Source organism: Anguilla anguilla, chromosome 3 (assembly GCF_013347855.1).
Source record: "Anguilla anguilla isolate fAngAng1 chromosome 3, fAngAng1.pri, whole genome shotgun sequence".
NCBI classification, from domain to species: domain Eukaryota; kingdom Metazoa; phylum Chordata; class Actinopteri; order Anguilliformes; family Anguillidae; genus Anguilla; species Anguilla anguilla.
In genome coordinates, this window is record NC_049203.1 from 44,025,726 (window position 1) to 44,048,625 (window position 22,900).

The following is a 22,900-nucleotide window of genomic DNA, read 5'->3' on the forward strand; positions in this document are numbered from 1 at the left end:
CTGTCCAATCTCAGATGAAGCGATTCAGTAGTGTTTGGGGAGAGCAGGGATTCCCGCGTCAACGTCTGGGCATCCCATGTTTTTCCTGCGCCGTGAAGCCCCAAGGCCACACCGTGTGGACGGTGTGTGCGCACGCTCCCTAACTCCCCTCCCAGTGGCTCCACTGCAGCCCGCAGCCCACACCCCCCCCCCCCCCCCCCCATCCCCACCTGGGACTCTGGGAGGGGGCCGAGAAGCCCTGAGGAGCGAGCTGTGATTGGATCTGGAGAGTGGGGGCTGGGGGGGGCACGGGGCAGGGTGGTTCCACTTAAGGATCAGGTGCGTCTACGTATGGAGGTTAATTTCTCCTCCGCCCCCTCCTTGGTACTCGATAGTCACCAGAGAGATTTTGTCCAAAGGCTCCTCCTCTAAGCTGGAGCTGCTGGAGCTGCTGCTCACTGGGGGCTGTAGAAACTGTTCTTCCCCAGAAAGGAACTGGAGGAAGGGCAAAACACACTGAGTATAGTAGAGAATAGCAGGGACAGAATGGGAGAGTTATGCAGTAGAGCTGGAGTAGGTTAAGATTATAGGGTAGCTAGAAATGACCAACAGACATAGACGGTACAGTTTAATCGGGTACCATTCAGTCTCTCAAGGGCTGGAAAACTCTCCTTACAGTACAGTATACGACAGTATAGAGTACTTTAACACTAGTAGTACAGTACTGTACAGTATAATGCAGTGTATTGTAGCTGGTGAGACTAGAGGAAGACTCAAACAGTCACAGACAGACAGACAGACAGACAGACACACACACAGACACACAGACACACACACACACACACAGAATCTGCCTCACATCAGGCACAGGCAGTCTCGGAGCCCTGTACCTTATACAGGTGTTCTGGCATCCGCATTGGGGGCTGCAGGGCCTGCTTGAATTTATCGTAATTTCTGTTGACCATGAAGATGCACATGAGTGAGAGCCCAAATGTCAGGAGAATTATCAGTGCTGTGACCCACACAGTCCGGATTGTTCTTGAATTTTCTGGAGGAGATTGGGAGAGAAGGAGAGAGCGAGGGAGAGAGAGAGAGATGTGAGCACAATAAGCAAGGCACTTGTGGAAGCTGCAGGCTCAGTACATTAACCCACAGTATGTTACAACCTGAGCAACAGTAAATGACTGGGAGACCAAGGTAAAAAAAAGGATGGCGATATAAGTGGGAATAGAGACAGCAAGGAAAGAGTGAGAAAACGGGAAGCAGAGAAAGATGAAAAGAGCAAGAAAGATACGAGAGAATTTGAAAAAAAAACTTCAAAATAATAAAAACAAATATATACAAAGATTGCAAGGGCAAATAAAACATAGGCATTGAGCACAAAACGAGACCTTACGGCTTGCATGGCTTATAAACCCAAAAACACCCAGGAGAAACGAGGTGACCCTCTTACCGGACTCTGAAATGATGGCACACTTTGGCGTGCTGGGGATACTGTTCGGCCTGAGCTTGCCGCGCCAGACGTAGCGAGCTTGCACACAGTAGTTTAGCCCCGCCTCTAAGTTTTCAATGGACGCTGAGAATAAGGTGTCGCTATGTATCTGCTGGGGATGGGGGGTGGGGGCAGGGGAGAATCATCAGGCCATTGTGTGAATTAGCAAAAAGTATATTTGATATTTCTTACATTTTTTCCTTTATTCAATCAGGGAGGAAAAATGTGTGTGCATATGCTTTCTGCTAAATCCACACACAAACACACACGCACAGATATACAAAAATTACCGTCCAGTTGCTATCAGTTGGTTTTTTGTAGTAGAGCCGGTACTTCAGTCCGTTCGAGAAATCTTTCCTGTCAAAGGGGTCTCGTATGCGAACATCCAGCCTGCCCTTTTCGGGTCTGGGCCACAGCGTAACATTTGGGGGGCCGAAAAGGCCTGAAAGAGGAAGGACAAGAGACAAGACTCCCTTCACACCTGCATTCACGTTTACATGACACTTAGTCATTTAGCCTCAGGTACTGTAACTTACTGCATTCATCAGATCCATGAATAACCAGCTTTATCGTGGCCTGACTGAACAGGCCTACAAATATGACTGGGTATGCCAAATCATGAAACGTAAAATAGGGAACAGGAAGTTGTTTTAATGAAAACAGCCAATTCACACACGCACAGGACCTAAATCACTGTATTCACATTCACCCCAATGATACCCCTTGGACAATTGATTAACCTTAAGATGTAACAACAACTACCAACAACCTAGAAAAATTCTGAATGCTGAAACAAAATCATAAGAGAACCAAAAAATGTTAATAAAATAGCAGGAAACGGAGGTCTGGGAGGCAGATCCCCTGGAGTTCTGGAGCCCGATTGAAGGAGAAGCACACGGTAGGGCCCTTACTCTGGTCTATGGCCTTGAACGGTCTGGACTGGCTCCAGGGTGAGATCTGGTTTCCATCCTGTGCTCGGACCCGCAGCATAGCATTAGTGAACACATCAAAGGTCAGGTTGCACCGCCTCGACGTTGTGGGCGAACATTCCAGAACGTGCCAATCATCATGGTCACTACAATTATCAACAAAAAAAATGGAAATGCAATGACCTCAAGCTACATTCAACAAGAGTGACATCACTGAGATGGTAGGGAATTCACCATTAACCAACTGAATGTACCATTTTTCTTTCTTTTGCCATCTGTATAAATTTTTTTTTTTTAAAAAGGGAAATATTCCCTTACATTGATCCCTTGTTGCTACTCTGAAATAACTCACGATTCCTGTAAAAAAAAAGTGGAAACAACTTGTTTTTCAAGCTCTTATGCCGTAGGAACTACCCAAGGTGTGTGCTCACTGTAATTGTTTTTAGTTTATCGTTTGAAAATTTTAAAACTACTGGTGCTTCGTTTTCTCTGTAGTCCTTTGAACTGCATCAGCTCGCTGTGTGAAGTGTATTCTGAACACGGACGCTTCCCCTAGATGAGTTGAGTTGAGATGTCTGTGGTGGCTAATAGCTTGTCTAATCACTCAGCTGAGACAGCTTAATGCTCTCAGCTCTACATAATTCTACATAATTCCTCTGGCTGGAGCTGGAATGATGAATCATTTTCGTATGTGCAAACTAATCAGAATCAAACTAATCTGCCATTCGAACACTATGGACAAACGTTGGTGCTGTCAAATGTTCTGCCTTACTGGGCTAACGGACAAAGGCATACTCACTCTCGGAACTCCACTCTATACCAAACATTTTCAGTATTCGTTACAGAGCTCCAGCTCAGCTCGCTCTGCAAGTTCACTGACTCTACAGTCACATTCACTGGTGGTGACAGCAGCGTCAGCGTACCTGAATAATATACAACAAAATATGTTTAACTCAGCAGGCATTTTGTGTTGGTTTGGCGTTAAAACGTGTGTTAAAGTGAACCTCCATTGGGACAAATAAAATGCAGACAATGGTAAGTTATGTTTCTAAATTGTTTACTTACTTGTTTTAGTTATATGCATTTTAAAAGGCTGAGGATTTTATTTACACACACAATGGAGCGATATACTTTGGGGTTGCTGGTTTTCTGGCTCCAAACTAACCCTAACACCGAAGTCTATACATTTCCGAAAGGTCAGATCGCTGTTCTTGGTATCAAGACCTAGCCTACGTTTTTCACGGCTGTTGATTTTCATTAATGTATCTTCGTCTTCAGCTGACGTTAGAATCACACTTCTGAATATTGAATTATGAATTACCCTTCATAAAGGGAGAGTTTGGAGCCAGAGCAATCCCAGTATTGCTCCATTGGGATTATAAAGCCAAATGCCACAGTTTTTCTATAAGTGAATAATAAAATGTAATTTTAAAAAAGGAACCAAATGATTCCTAATTTCCCATGCTCGCGATTTTGAATTCATTTAAAATTTCCTTTAAAATATGACCAAAACCAACAAAGATCATTTAGGTTGTGTAATTTACGGACAGTTACTCAGTAGCCAAGGTCTATGTCTGAATCAGCCAGATACCGGTAGCCTAATACACTTTAGTTAGGGAGACAAACGGAAGGGACTACTGTAGGCTATATAAAACACCTCAAATAGTGGCTTCTTCTGTTTTGATTTTGTTCACCCATTAACGAAAATATGCGTAACAACCGCTCCAATGGAATAGTAGCCTATTACTAATCTACATTTATGCAATCTCAACTTTTATTAACACCCAGGAGAAACGAGGTGACCCTCTTACCGGACTCTGAAATGATGGCACACTTTGGCGTGCTGGGGATACTGTTCGGCCTGAGCTTGCCGCGCCAGACGTAGCGAGCTTGCACACAGTAGTTTAGCCCCGCCTTTAAGTTTTCAATGGACGCTGAGAATAAGGTGTCACTATGTACCTGGCGGGGGTGGGGGGGGCAGGGGAGAATCATCAGGCCATTGTGTGAATTAGCAAAAAGTATATTTGATATTTCTTACATTTTTTCCTTTATTCAATCAGGGAGGAAAAATGTGTGTGCATATGCTTTCTGCTAAATCCACACACAAACACACACGCACAGATATACGAAAATTACCGTCCAGTTGCTATCAGTTGCTTTTTTGTAGAAGAGCCTGTACTTCAGTCCGTTCAAGAAATCTTTCCTGTCAAAGGGGTCTCGTATGCGAACATCCAGCCTGCCCTTTTCGGGTCTGGGCCACAGCGTAACATTTGGGGGGCCGAAAAGGCCTGAAAGAGGAAGGACAAGAGACAAGACTCCCTTCACACCTGCATTCACGTTTACATGACACTTAGTCATTTAGCAGCAGCCCCTGAAGCCTCAGGTACTGTAACTTACTGCATTCATCAGATCCATGAATAACCAGCTTTATCGTGGCCTGACTGAACAGGCCTACAAATATGACTGGGTATGCCAAATCATGAAACGTAAAATAGGGAACAGGAAGTTGTTTTAATGAAAACAGCCAATTCACACATGCACAGGACCTAAATCACTGTATTCACATTCACCCCAATGATACCCCTTGGACAATTGATTAACCTTAAGATGTAACACCAACTACCAACAACCTAGAAAAATTCTGAATGCTGAAACAAAATCATAAGAGAACCAAAAAATGTTAATAAAATAGCAGGAAACGGAGGTCTGGGAGGCAGATCCCCTGGAGTTCTGGAGCCCGATTGAAGGAGAAGCACACGGTAGGGCCCTTACTCTGGTCTATGGCCTTGAACGGTCTGGACTGGCTCCAGGGTGAGATCTGGTTTCCATCCTGTGCTCGGACCCGCAGCATAGCATTAGTGAACACATCAAAGGTCAGGTTGCACCGCCTCGACGTTGTGGGCGAACATTCCAGAACGTGCCAATCATCATGGTCACTACAATTATCAACAAAAAAAATGGAAATGCAATGACCTCAAGCTACATTCAACAAGAGTGACATCACTGAGATGGTAGGGAATTCACCATTAACCAACTGAATGTACCATTTTTCTTTCTTTTGCCATCTGTATAAATTTTTTTTTTTTAAAAAGGGAAATATTCCCTTACATTGATCCCTTGTTGCTACTCTGAAATAACTCACGATTCCTGTAAAAAAAAAGTGGAAACAACTTGTTTTTCAAGCTCTTATGCCGTAGGAACTACCCAAGGTGTGTGCTCACTGTAATTGTTTTTAGTTTATCGTTTGAAAATTTTAAAACTACTGGTGCTTCGTTTTCTCTGTAGTCCTTTGAACTGCATCAGCTCGCTGTGTGAAGTGTATTCTGAACACGGACGCTTCCCCTAGATGAGTTGAGTTGAGATGTCTGTGGTGGCTAATAGCTTGTCTAATCACTCAGCTGAGACAGCTTAATGCTCTCAGCTCTACATAATTCTCCATAATTCCTCTGGCTGGAGCTGGAATTATGAATCATTTTCGTATGTGCAAACAAATCAGAATCAAACTAATCTGCCATTTGAACACTATGGACAAACGTTGGTGCTGCCAAATGTTCTGCCCTACTGGGCTAACGGACAAAGGCGTACTCACTCTCGGAACTCCACTGTATACTGAACATTTTCAGTATTCGTTACAGAGCTCCAGCTCAGCTCGCTCTGCAAGTTCACTGACTCTACAGTCACATTCACTGGCGGTGACAGCAGCGTCAGCGTACCTGAATAATATACAACAAAATAATATGTTTAACTCAGCAGGCATTTTGTGTTGGTTTGGCGTTACGTGTGTTAAAGTGAACCTCCATTGGGACAAATAAAATGCAGACAATGGTAAGTTATGTTTCTAAATTGTTTACTTACTTGTTTTAGTTATATGCATTTTAAAAGGCTGAGGATTTTATTTACACACACAATGGAGCGATATACTTTGGGGTTGCTGGTTTTCTGGCTCCAAACTAACCCTAACACCGAAGTCTATACATTTCCGAAAGGTCAGATCGCTGTTCTTGGTATCAAGACCTAGCCTACGTTTTTCACGGCTGTTGATTTTCATTAATGTATCTTCGTCTTCAGCTGACGTTAGAATCACACTTCTGAATATTGAATTATGAATTACCCTTCATAAAGGGAGAGTTTGGAGCCAGAGCAATCCCAGTATTGCTCCATTGGGATTATAAAGCCAAATGCCACAGTTTTTCTATAAGTGAATAATAAAATGTAATTTTAAAAAAGGAACCAAATGATTCCTAATTTCCCATGCTCGCGATTTTGAATTCATTTAAAATTTCCTTTAAAATATGACCAAAACCAACAAAGATCATTTCGGTTGTGTAATTTATGGACAGTTACTCAGTAGCTAAGGTCTATGTCTGAATCAGCCAGATACCGGTAGCCTAATACACTTTAGTTAGGAAGACAAACGGAAGGGACTACTGTAGGCTATATAAAACACTTCAAATAGTGGCTTCTTCTGTTTTGATTTTGTTCACCCATTAACGAAAATATGCGTAACAACCGCTCAAATGGAATAGTAGCCTATTACTAATCTACATTTATGCAATCTCAACTTTTATTAAGGCCTTGTTATTGCATTTCCCTATTAAGTACAAGAATGAGGAAGTTGTAGCTTACTTGGTGTCAAAATAATAGGTCACTACTTGACAGCGACATACGTAGTTCAATAGAAGCCATTGTTTGATACTAACTCAAACGAAAGCCGAAAAAACACTTACCTCGATGTGTGAGATATAAGAGGCTAATCAGATACTTCAAAAACATATTTTCGTGGATTAAAGTCACGGTCCTTCCACGAAGCTTTCAGTCTTGTCGTCAGTCATAGTGATTTAGGCTACATATCCGCTGTCTCCTCCTACGAGTCCAAGGGGGTAGGCTGTACTTATGTTAACACCCACGGAGGTTCTGCTAAACTACCATGAAAACCTTGCCTTCCGCTATTTTCTTAGACATATCCTAGTTTATATATTTTCTCTAATGAATACAATGACGTGAGGATATTATTTATGTAAATAGTAACCGGACTGTTTTTGTGAATAGTGGACATTACAGTATTGTCTAATTTGTGAATAGCACACGGACACACGCGCTCGAACGCACGTTCACGCTTTTTGTAAATGTGAATTATATTAGGCCACGCGAGTATTAACACGTGGGCCTAGCTTATTAGGACTTCGTGAATAATAGCATAATTAATTAATCGCTTAATGAGTATTGATTGCACATATAAACATGTTCCATAGATAATTTAAAAGAAACGGGCTAAAATAATCAGCATTCATCTGGTTGTTTTAGCATGCGTAGCTAAAGTCCTCCAAGTCGATTCGGTCACTATCTAAACTATTTGACTTGTTTCAAAGGTTTACAGACTGCAGTGGGAGGCTGATACACACGGCACAATGTAATCTAGCTGTTGTCACAGCTCCAATTGCGCACTTGAGTACAGCACCAATGTGGTTTTCGTGGAGAAAGTGAGAAAAGCGCGGTTCTGAACTACACGCTAGGTAGCAGACACCTCGCCACCAGGCGTTCACATGCCACCACAGTTGTAAATTACAACAACTGAAATAGGTCATCCAATTTCTAAGAGGGAAATACATACATTTCCCCAACAGTAGCCATCTCCTGGCAGTAAAATTGTACCAATAGTGACTGTGACCGAGTAGATTTTACTCGGATTATAAATTATTCTTGCTGGAGTCTAAACTACTGATATCAACGACACACATTCCTGACCGCCGACTAGTAGCCTTCCTCCGGGTAAATATCGTTTTTTATTTTTTAAAAACCGCTAATAAAACACGTCACTACTTGACTAAGTGCAGATTGCAGGATTACAAGAATGATTATATGCTTCTTATATGCACAGGTTAACGCATAACCCAGTCTTCAAAGAAGTGTGAAGTTATAGTCATAAGATTTAGTGATGGTTAGCACAACATTGCCGGACTTGGATAGAACGGTACGGAGAGAGGCGCCTGTTTCACTACATTCAAGTGGAGTTGTGATGCGTTTCGTGCAACAGTACATCTCACAAGAGTATGTTCGGGTTAAACAAATGCCAGTAAATCCCGAAAGCCCGGCACCATAGCTGGGGAGCACGTCGTTTAAATACATACCATTTGAGGAATTAAATCTGTCATGGTTTCAGATGGACAGCCCGCCTATAGGACACATGTAGGACGCATATTATTGTTGAAATGAGAAAGCGGAAGGCTGGCCCTATTGGAAAAGCTATTGTTTTGAGTGAGAGGAAGGACACAACAACTGTCAAACCATTAGTGGTAATTTTAAATGTTAATTCATGTTTTCTTCTTGTGTAAAAAAAAAAGAAGGAAATTATTGGAGGAGAGTAGAGGAGAGCATGTCTCTTGTTTTGATAAGCACATATAGACTTTGTAAGTAAAGTAAATTGAATGTGATGACATATTGAAGTTATTTCACACTGTCTTGGCATACTCAATTTGTGTAGGCTAATGACAGTTTTTGTGTAATGACACATTTGCTTGTGTTTGTGTGCTTTGATCTGAGGGGTCTGAATGTAACATGACTTTGAAAAGCTGTGCCTTATGGAAAATGATTTTGCAAAATGCCTTAATGGCACAAACAAGTAAGATGACAGCAATTTTCGTGTTTGGAGTGGGTGCACATTTATTTTTGGTTGTCTAGATGAAGAACAAACATTTTTGCTCACCCTTTCCATTAGCTCCTAAATATAACTATAATATTGACTCAACCCTAATAAGATAATGACCATTTTCCTAAACTTAATTCTAGCATTTGGAGTAGAATTAGGGCTAGGAAGCTCCGGTAATATTGGAAAGCTTGGATGACTGAGAATCTTGATGTTGCTCAGTCACTTCCAGGCTTCAGAGGTGTTTCAATCTGCACCTTGTTGATGCCTCAGCCCTGTGATTCTGGCTCTTCTAATTTGCTTGGTCTTCACCAACCCAGTCAGAGTAAAGGGTTGTAGCCATGGTCAAGAGCGAGGAGGTCACAGGTGGCTTGTTGTAAAAATATGGAAGTGAGTGTGTCATATCCCTTGTGTTTCTCCTGTTTTGTGTTTGCCTTACGTATCTTGTCTCTTCTCATACGATCTTTGTTCTCTGTTGCAGTGTGGCGGACCCTCGCCCTCAGCCAGCAGTTAGGTTAATACCACTCACCTGCGCTCTCTGCATTCCGCACGCTTCCTCTCCTGCTTATATTCTCAGCTCTTCTACAGATCTTCGCCAGATCGTTATCCTAGCCTGTCTGCTATCCCACGTCGGCCACACAAAATTGTCTTGAATTAACTCAGTACTTTTATTCTCGTTCTCAGATCCGTGCACCTGCCTGCTTCCCCTACACTGTCCGTTACATCTCAGGTTCTGTCTTGTTGTATGTTTGTCGCCTGTCCTGTTCGTTGTCGTGTCTTCGAGATTGTTTTGTGGTCCTGTCATTGTCTCGTCAACCCCCTCGAGTTTCCAGCTCGCCGGATCCAGCTCGCCCTTCGCCGGCCTTCCAGTCCGGTCCAGTCCAGTCCAGCTCCGCCCTGTCCAGTCGTCGTCTTGCCAGCCCCGTGACAGCTCCACCTCCGGTCCGACTCCAGTCAGCTCCCTGCCACGATCCACCCTGCGCCGTCACGCCGAACAGCTCCTGCACCTCGCTACGCCTAAGACCTGCCTCCGCGCCAGCGGCTCTAGTTTCCTCTCTCTCTATTCGTTCCTGTGACGTGTTAATACATTTCACTGTTGTGAATCACAGAAGTTGTCTGCGTCTGAGTCCTGCATTTGGGGTCCCCGTGTCATGAACATAACAGAGTGGCCATTTTAAAATGGGGGTTTTTTACATTAGCAACCAGGAGCCAGCATTTAGGATGTGATTTAGAGTGATGTTGGCACCTTCAAGGAAGTCTTTTCTCATATGAGGCTTTTGGCTTGACCCAACTGTGGAAATACTGCTATTGACACCATTCCTACATTCTTTGAAATGTTCATGGGGCATTCTACCACTTTCTTGAGGAACAACAAATATATACCAATGTAAATATATATTTTTTTACACAGGTATATACCAAATTGCAATTCCAAGTCGATTCGGTCACTATCTAAACTATTTGACTTGTTTCAAAGGTTTACAGACTGCAGTGGGAGGCGGATACACACGGCACAATGTAATCTAGCTGTTGTCACAGCTCCAATTGCGCACTTGAGTACAGCACCAATGTGGTTTTCGTGGAGAAAGTGAGAAAAGCGCGGTTCTGAACTACACGCTAGGTAGCAGACACCTCGCCACCAGGCGTTCACATGCCACCACAGTTGTAAATTACAACAACTGAAATAGGTCATCCAATTTCTAAGAGGGAAATACATACATTTCCCCAACAGTAGCCATCTCCTGGCAGTAAAATTGTACCAATAGTGACTGTGACCGAGTAGATTTTACTCGGATTATAAATTATTCTTGCTGGAGTCTAAACTACTGATATCAACGACACACATTCCTGACCGCCGACTAGTAGCCTTCCTCAGGGTAAATATCGTTTTTTATTTTTTAAAAACCGCTAATAAAACACGTCACTACTTGAATAAGTGCAGATTGCATGATTACAAGAATGATTATATGCTTCTTTCTCACTGCACAGGTTAAGGCATAACCCAGTCTTCAAAGAAGTGTGAAGTTATAGTCATAAGATTTAGTGATGGTTAGCACAACATTGCCGGACTTGGATAGAATGGTACAGAGAGAGGCGCCTGTTTCACTACATTCAAGTGGAGTTGTGATGCGTTTCGTGCAACAGTACATCGCACAAGAGTATGTTCGGGTTAAACAAATGCCAGTAAATCCCGAAAGCCCGGACCATAGCTGGGGAGCACGTCGTTTAAATACATACCATTTGAGGAATTAAAGCTGTCATGGTTTCAGATGGACAGCCCGCCTATAGGACACATGTAGGACGCATATTATTGTTGAAATGAGAAAGCGGAAGGCTAGTCCTATTGGAAAAGCTATTGTTTTGAGTGAGAGGAAGGACACAACAACTGTCAAACCATTAGTGGTAATTTTAAATGTTAATTCATGTTTTCTTCTTGTGTAAAAAAAAGAAGGAAATTATTGGAGGAGAGTAGAGGAGAGCATGTCTCTTGCTTTGATAAGCACGTATAGACTTTGTAAGTAAAGTAAATTGAATGTGATGACATATTGAAGTTATTTCACACTGTCTTGGCATACTCAATTTGTGTAGGCTAATGACAGTTTTTGTGTAATGACACATTTGCTTGTGTTTGTGTGCTTTGATCTGAGGGGTCTGAATGTAACATGACTTTGAAAAGCTGTGCCTTATGGAAAATGATTTTGCAAAATGCCTTAATGGCACAAACAAGTAAGATGACAGCAATTTTCGTGTTTGGAGTGGGTGCACATTTATTTTTGGTTGTCTAGATGAAGAACAAACATTTTTGCTCACCCTTTCCATTGGCTCCTAAATATAACTATAATATTGACTCAACCCTAATAAGATAATGACCATTTTCCTAAACGTAATTCTAGCATTTGGAGTAGAATTAGGGCTAGGAAGCTCCGGTAATATTGGAAAGCTTGGATGACAGAGAATCTTGATGTTGCTCAGTCACTTCCAGGCTTCAGAGGTGTTTCAATCTGCACCTTGTTGATGCCTCAGCCCTGTGATTCTGGCTCTTCTAATTCGCATGGTCTTCACCAACCCAGTCAGAGTAAAGGGTTGTAGCCATGGTCAAGAGCGAGGAGGTCACAGGTGGCTTGTTGTAAAAATATGGAAGTGAGTGTGTCATATCCCTTGTGTTTCTCCTGTTTTGTGTTTGCCTTACGTATCTTGTCTCTTCTCATACGATCTTTGTTCTCTGTTGCAGTGTGGCGGACCCTCGCCCTCAGCCAGCAGTTAGGATAATACCACTCACCTGCGCTCTCTGCATTCCGCACGCTTCCTCTCCTGCTTATATTCTCAGCTCTTCTACAGATCTTCGCCAGATCGTTATCCTAGCCTGTCTGCTATCCCACGTCGGCCACACAAAATTGTCTTGAATTAACTCAGTACTTTTATTCTCGTTCTCAGATCCGTGCACTTGCCTGCTTCCCCTACACTGTCCGTTACATCTCAGGTTCTGTCTTGTTGTATGTTTGTCGCCTGTCCTGTTCGTTGTCGTGTCTTCGAGATTGTTTTGTGGTCCTGTCATTGTCTCGTCAACCCCCTCGAGTTTCCAGCTCGCCGGATCCAGCTCGCCCTTCGCCGGCCTTCCAGTCCGGTCCAGTCCAGTCCAGCTCCGCCCTGTCCAGTCGTCGTCTTGCCAGCCCCGTGACAGCTCCACCTCCGGTCCGACTCCAGTCAGCTCCCTGCCACGATCCACCCTGCGCCGTCACGCCGAACAGCTCCTGCACCTCGCTAGGCCTACGACCTGCCTCCGCGCCAGCAGCTCTAGTTTCCTCTCTCTCTATTCGTTCCTGTAACGTGTTAATACATTTCACTGTTGTGAATCACAGAAGTTGTCTGCGTCTGAGTCCTGCATTTGGGGTCCCCGTGTCATGAACATAACAGAGTGGCCATTTTAAAATGGGGGTTTTTTACATTAGCAACCAGGAGCCAGCATTAAGGATGTGATTTAGAGTGATGTTGGCACCTTCAAGGAAGTCTTTTCTCATATGAGGCTTTTGGCTTGACCCAACTGTGGAAATACTGCTATTGACACCATTCCTACATTCTTTGAAATGTTCATGGGGCATTCTACCACTTTCTTGAGGAACAACAAATATATACCAATGTAAATATATATTTTTTTACACAGGTATATACCAAATTGCATGCGTAGATCAGCCAAAGAAATGTGTGCTTGAAGATTGTGTAAAACACACACACAAAGGCCAGGGGTTCACAAGGAGGGTCGACCTCTGACAGTTATTTGGTCTCACATTTTTCATAAGGTCAAGGGCTACAGACAATATTTAAATAGGGCATACATGTTTAATACATGTTAATCACATTGACAAGCTGATTACAAACATGACTGCAAAGAATACCAGCATTTCAGCAAACAGAACCACAGTACACACAGTTAGGGGTATAAAAATATACACAAATGGAACAGGAGTCACTATGGACTGGGACTATTTTAAAAAAAGGCATTTAAAAGGCATTTAAACAATTCAAACACAGTGTTGTATCAGGCTTCCTTTTAAATAATTAAAACTTTAAAAACAAACCTGGCATGATTACAAATAAAAATTAAATGAGCATTATACAGTACCATTGAGCCCCAGTGCAGTGCTTACAAACAGGGCTGGTCTTGACCTTTTGGGGGCCGTAAGCATAGATTTATTTGGGGGCCTCTCTCCCTTGTCTTTTGGACATGGACCAGAAGATTGGGAGTAAGGGGGGTGTTAAATTTAACCAATATCTTTAATCAGACCATAAGCCAAGAGGTGTGTAGTCTTTTTGAGGAAGGCAGGGCCCTACCCGCAGTGTGAACCTTGCATATAGGTCAGGCTGACACTGGTTACAGTCCCAAATAAACAGATACATTATGAAGTGCTTCAAAGGCTTGCAGTTACATTTCATTTTGAGGTATATATAGCCCTTTAATTACTATTAATCAAAAACAGCAAAGTCCACGTGAGAAGAAGCAGACCGGTGTGGGTGAAGCATGATGTTCCCACAGTTTTTCCCATGTCTTTCGCAATGTGTTAAAAAAAAAATTTGAATAGATTTTTAATATTGAATGTGAAGATTTAAGTTTGGGCAGTGTCCTCCAGTGTGCAGACAAAATACCTAAATAGAAAGATTTTAAATGTGCACCACTAATATCAACAAGATAAAAATATGAATTCATCATTTTTTGTGAATTTATAGTTTATCAAACCCTTCCATTCAAAATGAAAAGATAAAAATGTGAGCATCTAAAAACAACTCCTGCTGAAGACCAATATGAAGCAGCATCATCAAATCAAAAGCAATCCTCAAAGGAAAACAGTTGTCCCTGGCACACCCACTCATATTTCTTCCATTTGATTGGCTGGGATTGTACAAGCTGGGTCCAGGATGTGGGTTTGTGTGCCATGTAATGGAGGTACAGGGGCACGCCATAGCCTGGAGAGCAACTTCACGGCATGGCGAAGGCAGGAGAAGGTTGAACTATGGCAGCAGATGGTATACTTGGCTCAGATCCTAGTTGTGATGCCCTGTTGCAGAGAGAGTTTGAAAAGAAAAGAAAACATTAATGCCAAAGTCATGCCAGACAAAGCAGGAAACTAGCAATGAAGCCAGCAGAAAATTCAGGGAATTTTTTTAAAACGTTGCAAATCAATAGGTTTCTAAGCTCAAGATCTTGCAGGTGACACAAAGGAATTTTAAAGGTGGTTATTCATAGGTAGGCAACTTTAAAAAGGCAGGTTTAAAAAACATAAAATAGTAAAAAGTATTATGGTGAAAAGAAAACAAAACTGAATTGTATTGGGCTCTCCAAGGCAGTGAATACAGAGACTTTAGGAAGGAGCGTCATAGTTCCTATAACCTCAACACTTTACCTGCCAGCTACCTCACATTCGCGATCAGAGAGAGTGGCATATAGCGCACTGATGACTAGTAGTCTGTGGGCACCTGACAAGTTCCTGGGAGTAACCAACACAGCAGTAATCAGAGGAGCCCTGGCATACTTAAACCCACCCCACCTCCGGTGGGATGAGGCCACCTGTGTCCCAGTGCTGTGGGCTCCCTGTCGTAGTCATTAATAATCAGCTACAACAACTTTAATTATAAGGAATCATATGTAATTCACTTTATTTCATGGCTACAAGCTTATAAATGGTTGAAAACTGTATTCTTACCCATTATCTTTAATACACAATGTTATTTCACAGCTTCAGCATTACTTTGAAAAGGTTAGTTTTCTCTGTCTCTAAAAACCATCACCACAAAATATTTTAAGAAAAACTATTACTCGGAAGTGCAATATCTAAACACTTTCTCTCTTTATCTCTCTCTCGCATAGAAACTGACCTGTGATATACTTTGCTCCAATTAATATAAGCATGCTACTTAAAATGTGGAACACTACAGAAGATACTGTCACCTGCAGGGCATCCAGAATGTGTCAGAACGACAGGAGAAAAGGACGAAAAAGAACGTGTGGAACAGAGGAGAGAAAGAGACAGAGGGACAGATAAGTACAGGCCTGCAACAGACTGTGTGTGTGTGTGTGTGTGTTTGTGGGAGGAGTGGACAGAACACATACCACTACTGTTGCAGACAGGATCTGTGGTTTCCCAGTTCATGGCTTTCATTACGGCTTTCTTCCAGCGTGCGTAGCGTGACTCACTCTCTGTCACACACAAAACAGAAAATGAGGAGAAACAAAGGGGAACACTGGCCATCCGATGACAGGAAACAGTTAATATGTGACTGTACTTTTGCTACCCGGTGATGTTGTGGAAATTTTTTTGACAGGATGCTAATTTTGATTTGTCAAATTTTCACTAGGAGTTTCACTTTGATTGGCTTTCCACAGTATCACAGGGAGTCAGATACACAGGCTTCAATTTGTTTCTACAGCAAGTGCCCTAAAATGTTCATGCATATCTGATAAATAGCACCAATTATTTATTATGCAGGGCAGCATGGTGGAGTAGTGGGTAGCACTGTCGCCTGGACCTTTCTGTGTGGAGTTTGCAAGTTCTAGAATCCTGGATTTCATTCTCTCATTGTAATGAACCTCTATTTGTGCAGCACGTAAACTCCTTTCAATGTCAGTCAGTTATCAAGCAAACCACTCCCTCCTGCCACAATTCGGACTTGGATAATATAACAAAGTAAGAATGCATAATGACAAGAACTGGCCATGCAAGCCATCTAGGCTTGGCATTTTTCAATCAATCTAGAAGCAGGGGTGTCTAAGCTTAACCAAAAAGGGCCGATGTGGGTGCAGATTTTTGTTTTAGCCCAGCACAACAGCAGCGGATTCAGCTAATTGACTAATCATGGCCTACACACATCGACCCCTTTCGGATGTCGCAGGTCACCCCTAGTCTAAAGAGAACCCAGCATTGCATCAAGCCTGAGCTTTAGCACCCTAAAGGTCTCAGTCTCTACTATGTGATCAGGCAGACTCTTACACAGATTGTCAAAGCTCTCCTTTTACTAAGCTTCCAGCCTCTCCTCTTCACTTTCACATTTCATACCAGAAATCCATTTAACTGTCCTTCTATGTACTTGTTCCTGGTACCAAAAGCTGCTATATCTCTGACAAAGGCATTGTTACAGCTTCAATATAACCTCATTTAATTTACACTCAGTACTTGTTTTCTATAAATCCCAGCATCCTGTTGGCTTTTTTTTTTTTTTTTTACTGTTAAAGCACAATGCCTTAGTCCTTACAGAGTGACTGCCAGTCTCCGTGCCCATACCTTCAGGGTTGATCTGAGGTTCAAACCTCTCGGCGGTGACAGCCATAAGACTGGCGTGCTCCAAGCTCCAAACGCCTACCTCCTCTGCTTTAAAAAAATCCATTCATTTATCGAGGAGTTGTATCTGAATGATGTCATCACTTTAGATGTTCTTTTTCAGTTACAGATGAAATACTTTGTCTTAATGTATGAAATGGCCTACATGCCACAGAAAATGTTCCCTGGGACTGAAAGGACCAAGCAGAATTTTCTGGATGGAGTTAATTTTAAGGCTGAGATTTGCATGCTTGGCACACTGTATGTTGTGTATGACCTGACAATTTTTGAATATTGCTCAGAGCAGATTTCTGAGCTGGGTGGGGAACTTAACTGCATTATCAGCTCAGCACAGACTAATTTATGACAAGCACTTACCCACAGTCATCTCATACCCAGTTTCGAGGACACAATTAATGATTTTTCAGAAATTTCTCTAAATGGAGGGCTGCGTTGTGGTCGAACATTCCGTGCAGAACTGAAACTGAAATGTTGTTATTTTTGACCAGTTTGGGGTGGGTGTTTATGCACATCTAGACGATGATGTGCTACCCTCACCCACACAGAGCGCACGGTAGATGAACTGCTTGCGTTCCCACGATGCACTAGCTTGTGAACCAGTAACTATTCTACACCCTCCCCCTGTGGGTATTAATCTGGCCCTCAAGCCTAGCAGTACATTTGCGAAACCGAGAATGGTGTTCCATCCCTGTACACACACACATACGCTCACTCTTCTGCATTCCACTACTTGCCAATAACCATTTGTTTATTTCATGCCTTGTAAACAGTTCCTGTTAATGAACAGAGCTGGAGGTGTGGAAATTAATTTTATGAAGAGTGCTTTAATTTTACAGGTGTTTCAGCTGAAGTTAAATGTGCTCTTCCTTCAAGAGACCCAAACTGTTGGGGATAATGAGGTGGACTTGGGCTTATGGTGGGAGGGACCCACGGTGGGATGTATGCTTTGGGGGTGTTGTTCCTTAGTAGTGAGGAGTTTTAGGAGCAGAACTTGCAGGGTATGTTTGACAAGGTTATTGCCAAGTTGTCTAAATGGTAGTGGTTGTTTCCACATTCGTCATTTTGGAGGGAGAGTCTTGGTCTGAAATATCCTAACTGTCTCTGTGCTCTGGCACAGGCTGTGCGTACCGGAGCTTCCCTGGGGTCTACGGAGTGTAGCACAGTGGGTAAGGAACTGGGCTCGTAACCGAAAGGTCGCAGGTTCGATTCCTGGGTAAGGACACTGCCGTTGTACCCTTGAGCAAGGTACTTAACCGGAATTGCTTCAGTATATATCCAGCTGTATAAATGGACACAATGTAAAATGCTATGTAAAAAAAGTTGTGTAAGTCGCTCTGGATAAGAGCATCTGCTAAATGCCTGTAATGTAATACTTGAGGAACTTCGGAGACGATTGATGGACTTTTTTTGGTCAGGGCAGCACTGGACCAGAGCAGCGGTGCTATATCTCCCTCTGCAGGAGGGTAGACAGGGCTTTGTGGACTGCCAGGCATCTACTGTACCACCCCAGTCTCACCTCGAGGGGTCTGGCTTGCTTTCCCCTGTGGAGGGTTGCAGGGTTAGGCTTTGACCACCAGCTGTTTTTGATGAGCCAATGGGTGGTGGAATTTTCAGTGTGTGTGCCATTTTACCACTCAGTTATGCAGGAGTGTTCAAGACCCACTGCTGCCGGTAAGGTTGCTGCCGTCCGTCAGTGTGCAGACTGCTCTGCTCGGTGTTGGGTCACTAAATTGGGTGAACTTGTGAGTGGAGGAGGAGTTCAGTGAGTGAGCTGGCTTGGGTGGCCGGCATGTGATCTTTCAGACTGATGCAGCAGTTGTAGAGGAGGTTCGTGCTGCGCTTCCATGCCTTCTTCACTGGGGCACTGCAGAAGACCTTGCAGACTGGCCATTCAGGACTGGCTGGGGAGCAGTTATCTCCTGTGGCTGTTGCTGCGGCTGATGGCTGGCTGGTTCTGGGGAGGTACCTGCTATCTCTGGAGACACTACAGCTGGGGAACTTTGACTAGTCAGCAAAAAGGCCCTGCACATTGTGACAGTAAAAGTCCACCTCCTGGTTGTTTTGTGGGGGGGGGGGGGGGGGGTCAGACCATTTGGGTGGCCAGGGAAATTATGGCCCGACTCTTCCCTGAGGGGATGCTGGTGGTCCCTGTATAAGGCTCCTATAGAGAAGCATATTGCTGATCTACAGTGGAGGATTACTCAGAGGGGCATTACAATGACACGTGGCACACCTTGATCCAACTGTGGGGGATGGTTCCTTGTTCTGTAGAGAGCCATAAACAGTTGAGCACTTGTTTGTTGAGTGTGGTGGGTCGGAGGGTCTGCAGAGGATAGTAAGGGGTTGGTGTGCAGAGCTAGAAACTCAGTTCTCGAGGCAGGTGTATATTGGTGGGGCAAGGTACAAGGTGTCAGAGAAGGGGAGAGTGTGCTTGCTCAGTTTTATTTTTGCGCAGGCGAAGCTGGCTGCTTGGCTCAGCAGAAAGAATAGAAGGCTGGCGACAGGGTCTGTGGAGCCAGGTGATGTTCTGAGGGGACTGGTGGCAGCGAGGCTGAGGGTGGTATTTTCGAATCACTCACTTGTGCATGATGTACCAAAGTTGGTGTTATTGTCGGGGATTGATGGGACCCTGTGTCATGCCAATGAGGATGGGAGGCTGGACCTTCACTTTTAGTGCCTACACAGTAGTGTTGTGTTTTATTATTATTTATTTCTCATTACAGGGGTGCCTGATGATGTTGTGATTCTGTTTTCATCATTTCTTATATATGTTGTGAAATAGTGCCAATAAAGTTTCAATTCTAATTCTCTCTTTCTCGTTCTCTTTCTCTCAGTTTGTCACTGGCTAGTGGATCATGATAGATGCTGCAGTGTCTTATCCGTCGCAGGATCAGCTGAACCATGCATTCCACGTGCGGCGTCTTCTCCACGCTGGCCTTCTTCATGTGAGTGACTGAGTCCGGGGTCGGGAGATGAAGCACTCTTTCTGAAACCCTTCGTAAACACAGCTGTGTCAAAATGCCGCCGTTTGAGAATGAGGAATCTGTGCCACCAGGGCCAGGTGGAGATGTACTGTGTGTTCGCCAGTCCTTCTTTGGATCGGCTGATTACATGGCAAATGTTGCTCTTGGCACAAGGGGAATTTGAGATCATACAAAGCAGATGAAGCTGAGGAACACATTTTGGAGTTACTGTTATCAAATTGTTATTGCATTAGGGAAGAACATGCGGTTTCAGAATATGTTGAGAAGTCCTGTTGAAGTCCTTGTGTATGTGTGTGTTGCAGGATTAATGCTGTTTCCAATGGCCAGGTTCGGGGGGATACCTATGGAGAGGGCTGCTTTGGCCGGACAGGTAAAGAAAAGGCTTCTCTTCTCTTTGTTCTGGAATGGAGGTGTTTGTAATCATGCATATGTGCATGTACCCTTTTGTTGTAATGAACTACACTAAAATGTATGTAATGATTTGGGTTTTGTTGCAGGAAGGAAAAACAAGCTTATCTGACTCTGACATTCGTTTTTGAAACATGTAACTGGAATGTTTAGGACATTTTGTTAGAAAGAGATTTGAATGGTGCTAGAGAAAGATGAGAAGCCCAGAGATAAACCGGTGTGTATGCTTTGGTGCTGACAGCATACCTGCATCCTGGAGTCAATTTCTGGCACCAGCACCCCCTCTGGCTTTGCCTCAGAAGTCTTTGACTGAGAATAGGCTGCTAGAGGCTCAATCTTGAAACTTGTCACCTAATTAAGTACTCTGAAGCCATTTAAGATCTGTAAACTATTGCTAGAAATTTTGAGCCTGTATCTGGCGCAGCAGTCGGACGTCCCTTAAGACTTAAGATTCCCTTAAGGAATCTAGTGCTGCAACTCGGAAGTCTCTTGCAGCTTGTACCTAGCTCCAAGTGAGGATTTGGGGGATGACTCTGAGACCAAAGTATATATACAATAGTGCCTGTGATACCATTGCACTTAAGAACATCCACACCAACTGTAGTGGGTTTAACTGTGTTCTACTTATTTGTAAAGCTGTATAGAAGATGAGGTGGAAACATGATGGTTTGTCAATACAAATAATCTTTGGTTAAGTCTGTGAGCAAATATGAACACATTCAGTACCTACAGCTGAATACAGGATGACATGCTGGCTAAAGAAAATGAACTTAAACATGTTTGCCAATAAAGTACATAACCAAATTATTCTATACGGCAATGACTATGGTACCAGGAGAACTGTTAAGCAGATTCTTCCTTAATGTTTCTTTGGACTCCCCTTAAGTGCAACCCTGAGCAAGCCTTCCACAATTCCCTTAGTATGCCCAAATAAGGTGTGGCCAGGAATAAGGCTGTAACAACAGTAACCCCACCCACCACCAAGAGACGCCCCTCTCTTCCAGGAAAACAGAAACTGCATAGTATACTCTACCATAATCTAGTGATAGTAAGATGTTTTGTGTGATGCCACGCAATCTTATGATGGTACCTATCATTTCTCTAGATACCTTTCTATGGAGGTCCAAGGTGGTGGCCCCTCTGTAATCCAAACACTTATGTAGGCATACATATCTATAAATATGCTTTACTTTCCCCTGCATGCATACATGTGGTCATGAATTCATTTTACCATCTCATAATGGTTCAGTGTGCTTGCTTATGTATAACATACAATATCCCCTGCATTTCAGTTGATATTTTTCACACTCCACCTCATTTATCATATCATCCCCAGCTATTTAATGCTTTCTTTCAGTGCATAGTGTAGGTACTGGTTTTAGCTAGGTTCCGGTCTAACCCAGGGGTGTCTGGGGGGACCTTTTGAGCAGACCTTGTCCTGGCCATCTGTTTTACCCCATGACTCATCCTGGTTTCTGCCTCCTCCAGTCTGAGGGTGTTGTTAGGCTTATCTTGTGCCCATAAAAGAGCTGTTATGACCTGGTCCAGGGTCAGACCGTAACAGGTTGTATGATAAGGGAAATGATTGGGGAGTGGGTACAGGAAATGTACTGCAGACCGATGAGTAACTCCAGTCCTTATCTGCCCGTCCAGAACTAACTAAAGCCTGACTAGCGCTTGAAGGTTTACTGAGGGAATCAGTCTGCAGTCTGAGAAGCAATTGTCCGAATAGCGTACCCCCAACAGAGATTTAAAATTCCTCCCAGCCTTACCTTCAAAAATAACAAAGTATAACAAAGTAGTGTCCCGATGGAAGGATTTGTAGTCCAGCTGGGAACACACTCATTAACTGGATTGGCTATGTGGTGAGCAGAAGGAAAAACGAGAGTCGAGGTCGAGAACGAGCTAGTGGTCTCACACGAAATCAAATCAGCGAACAAAGCAGAGGGGCTAGGCAAGAATCAGAATGGAATACAAGAGTGAATGGTCAGACACGCAAAATCACTGAGCAAACAATGTAGAAGGGCTGGACAGGAATCGGAATCAAACCAAATAGGGTCAAATATACAAAGTCAAATGAAGCAAATACTACCCACAACACAAAGCACGAGTCTGAAGAGCTAGTCTCCACTGGTAAGTGGCAAACGGCGGCTTTTTCAAACCGAATAACCAGAGACGGAAACGTGAATCTGATGATGAACCGTAAGAACGAATCACCCTCAAATAGGAAAGAAAATTAATAACAAAAAAGTGTAATAAGGTCTTTGTTTCAAAACTTTATCTTTGGCATCTGAATTACCTTTTTGTTTGTGTGTCTGGTGCATAGCCAATCAGGTTTTGAATGTTAAAAAATGACCATAGATTAATGTCCTGCCGCATAAGATGATTGACAGCAAGCACTGGCAGCGGGATGGCATCCTCTCCTGTGGTGAGAGAACTGTTTGCAAAGCTAGCACTGAAATACCTCTGCATTTCCACTACAAATGTTCAAGCAAGGCATGTTTTTTCCTCAGCAGGAACATGAATAAATAAATAAATAAAACGCACAGCATTTGCCTTGCCTCTAACCAACTAGATCGTCTTGTTTTTTTGAAAATGATCACTAAGTGGATTGTGCCAATACAGGCTGCCAAACG

General features: G+C 43.2%; 1 protein-coding gene and 1 long non-coding RNA gene across 7 annotated transcripts in view; one reads left to right on the plus strand and one right to left on the minus strand.

Annotated features, from left to right (window-relative positions):
* Positions 1–202: 202 nt before the first annotated feature.
* Positions 203–22,900, minus strand: part of crfb2 (cytokine receptor family member b2) — a 33,156-nt gene continuing 10,458 nt past the window's right edge. For 2 of the 3 annotated variants that reach the window (XM_035410091.1, XM_035410089.1), the window contains 10 exons: positions 5,990–6,113; positions 5,173–5,336; positions 4,537–4,688; positions 4,212–4,359; positions 3,200–3,323; positions 2,383–2,546; positions 1,762–1,913; positions 1,433–1,583; positions 870–1,027; positions 203–474 (listed from right to left, as the gene is read on the minus strand). In XM_035410091.1, the coding sequence (XP_035265982.1) occupies positions 325–474; positions 870–1,027; positions 1,433–1,583; positions 1,762–1,913; positions 2,383–2,546; positions 3,200–3,323; positions 4,212–4,359; positions 4,537–4,688; positions 5,173–5,336; positions 5,990–6,113 (1,487 nt within the window). In that variant the 3' untranslated portion in view covers positions 203–324. The remainder of the gene's footprint in view (positions 475–869; positions 1,028–1,432; positions 1,584–1,761; positions 1,914–2,382; positions 2,547–3,199; positions 3,324–4,211; positions 4,360–4,536; positions 4,689–5,172; positions 5,337–5,989; positions 6,114–22,900) is intronic. The other variant, XM_035410090.1, reaches the window with a different exon arrangement.
* LOC118223488 lies at positions 3,265–12,905 on the plus strand. Of its 4 annotated transcripts, XR_004764454.1 has the most exons (3): positions 6,685–8,169; positions 9,525–11,446; positions 12,276–12,905. It is a non-coding gene; the product is annotated as an uncharacterized LOC118223488 (long non-coding RNA). The 4 variants fall into 4 exon arrangements; XR_004764453.1 differs by lacking the exon at positions 6,685–8,169 and adding an exon at positions 3,265–3,435 and having other exon boundaries at positions 9,525–12,905; XR_004764451.1 differs by having other exon boundaries at positions 9,525–12,905.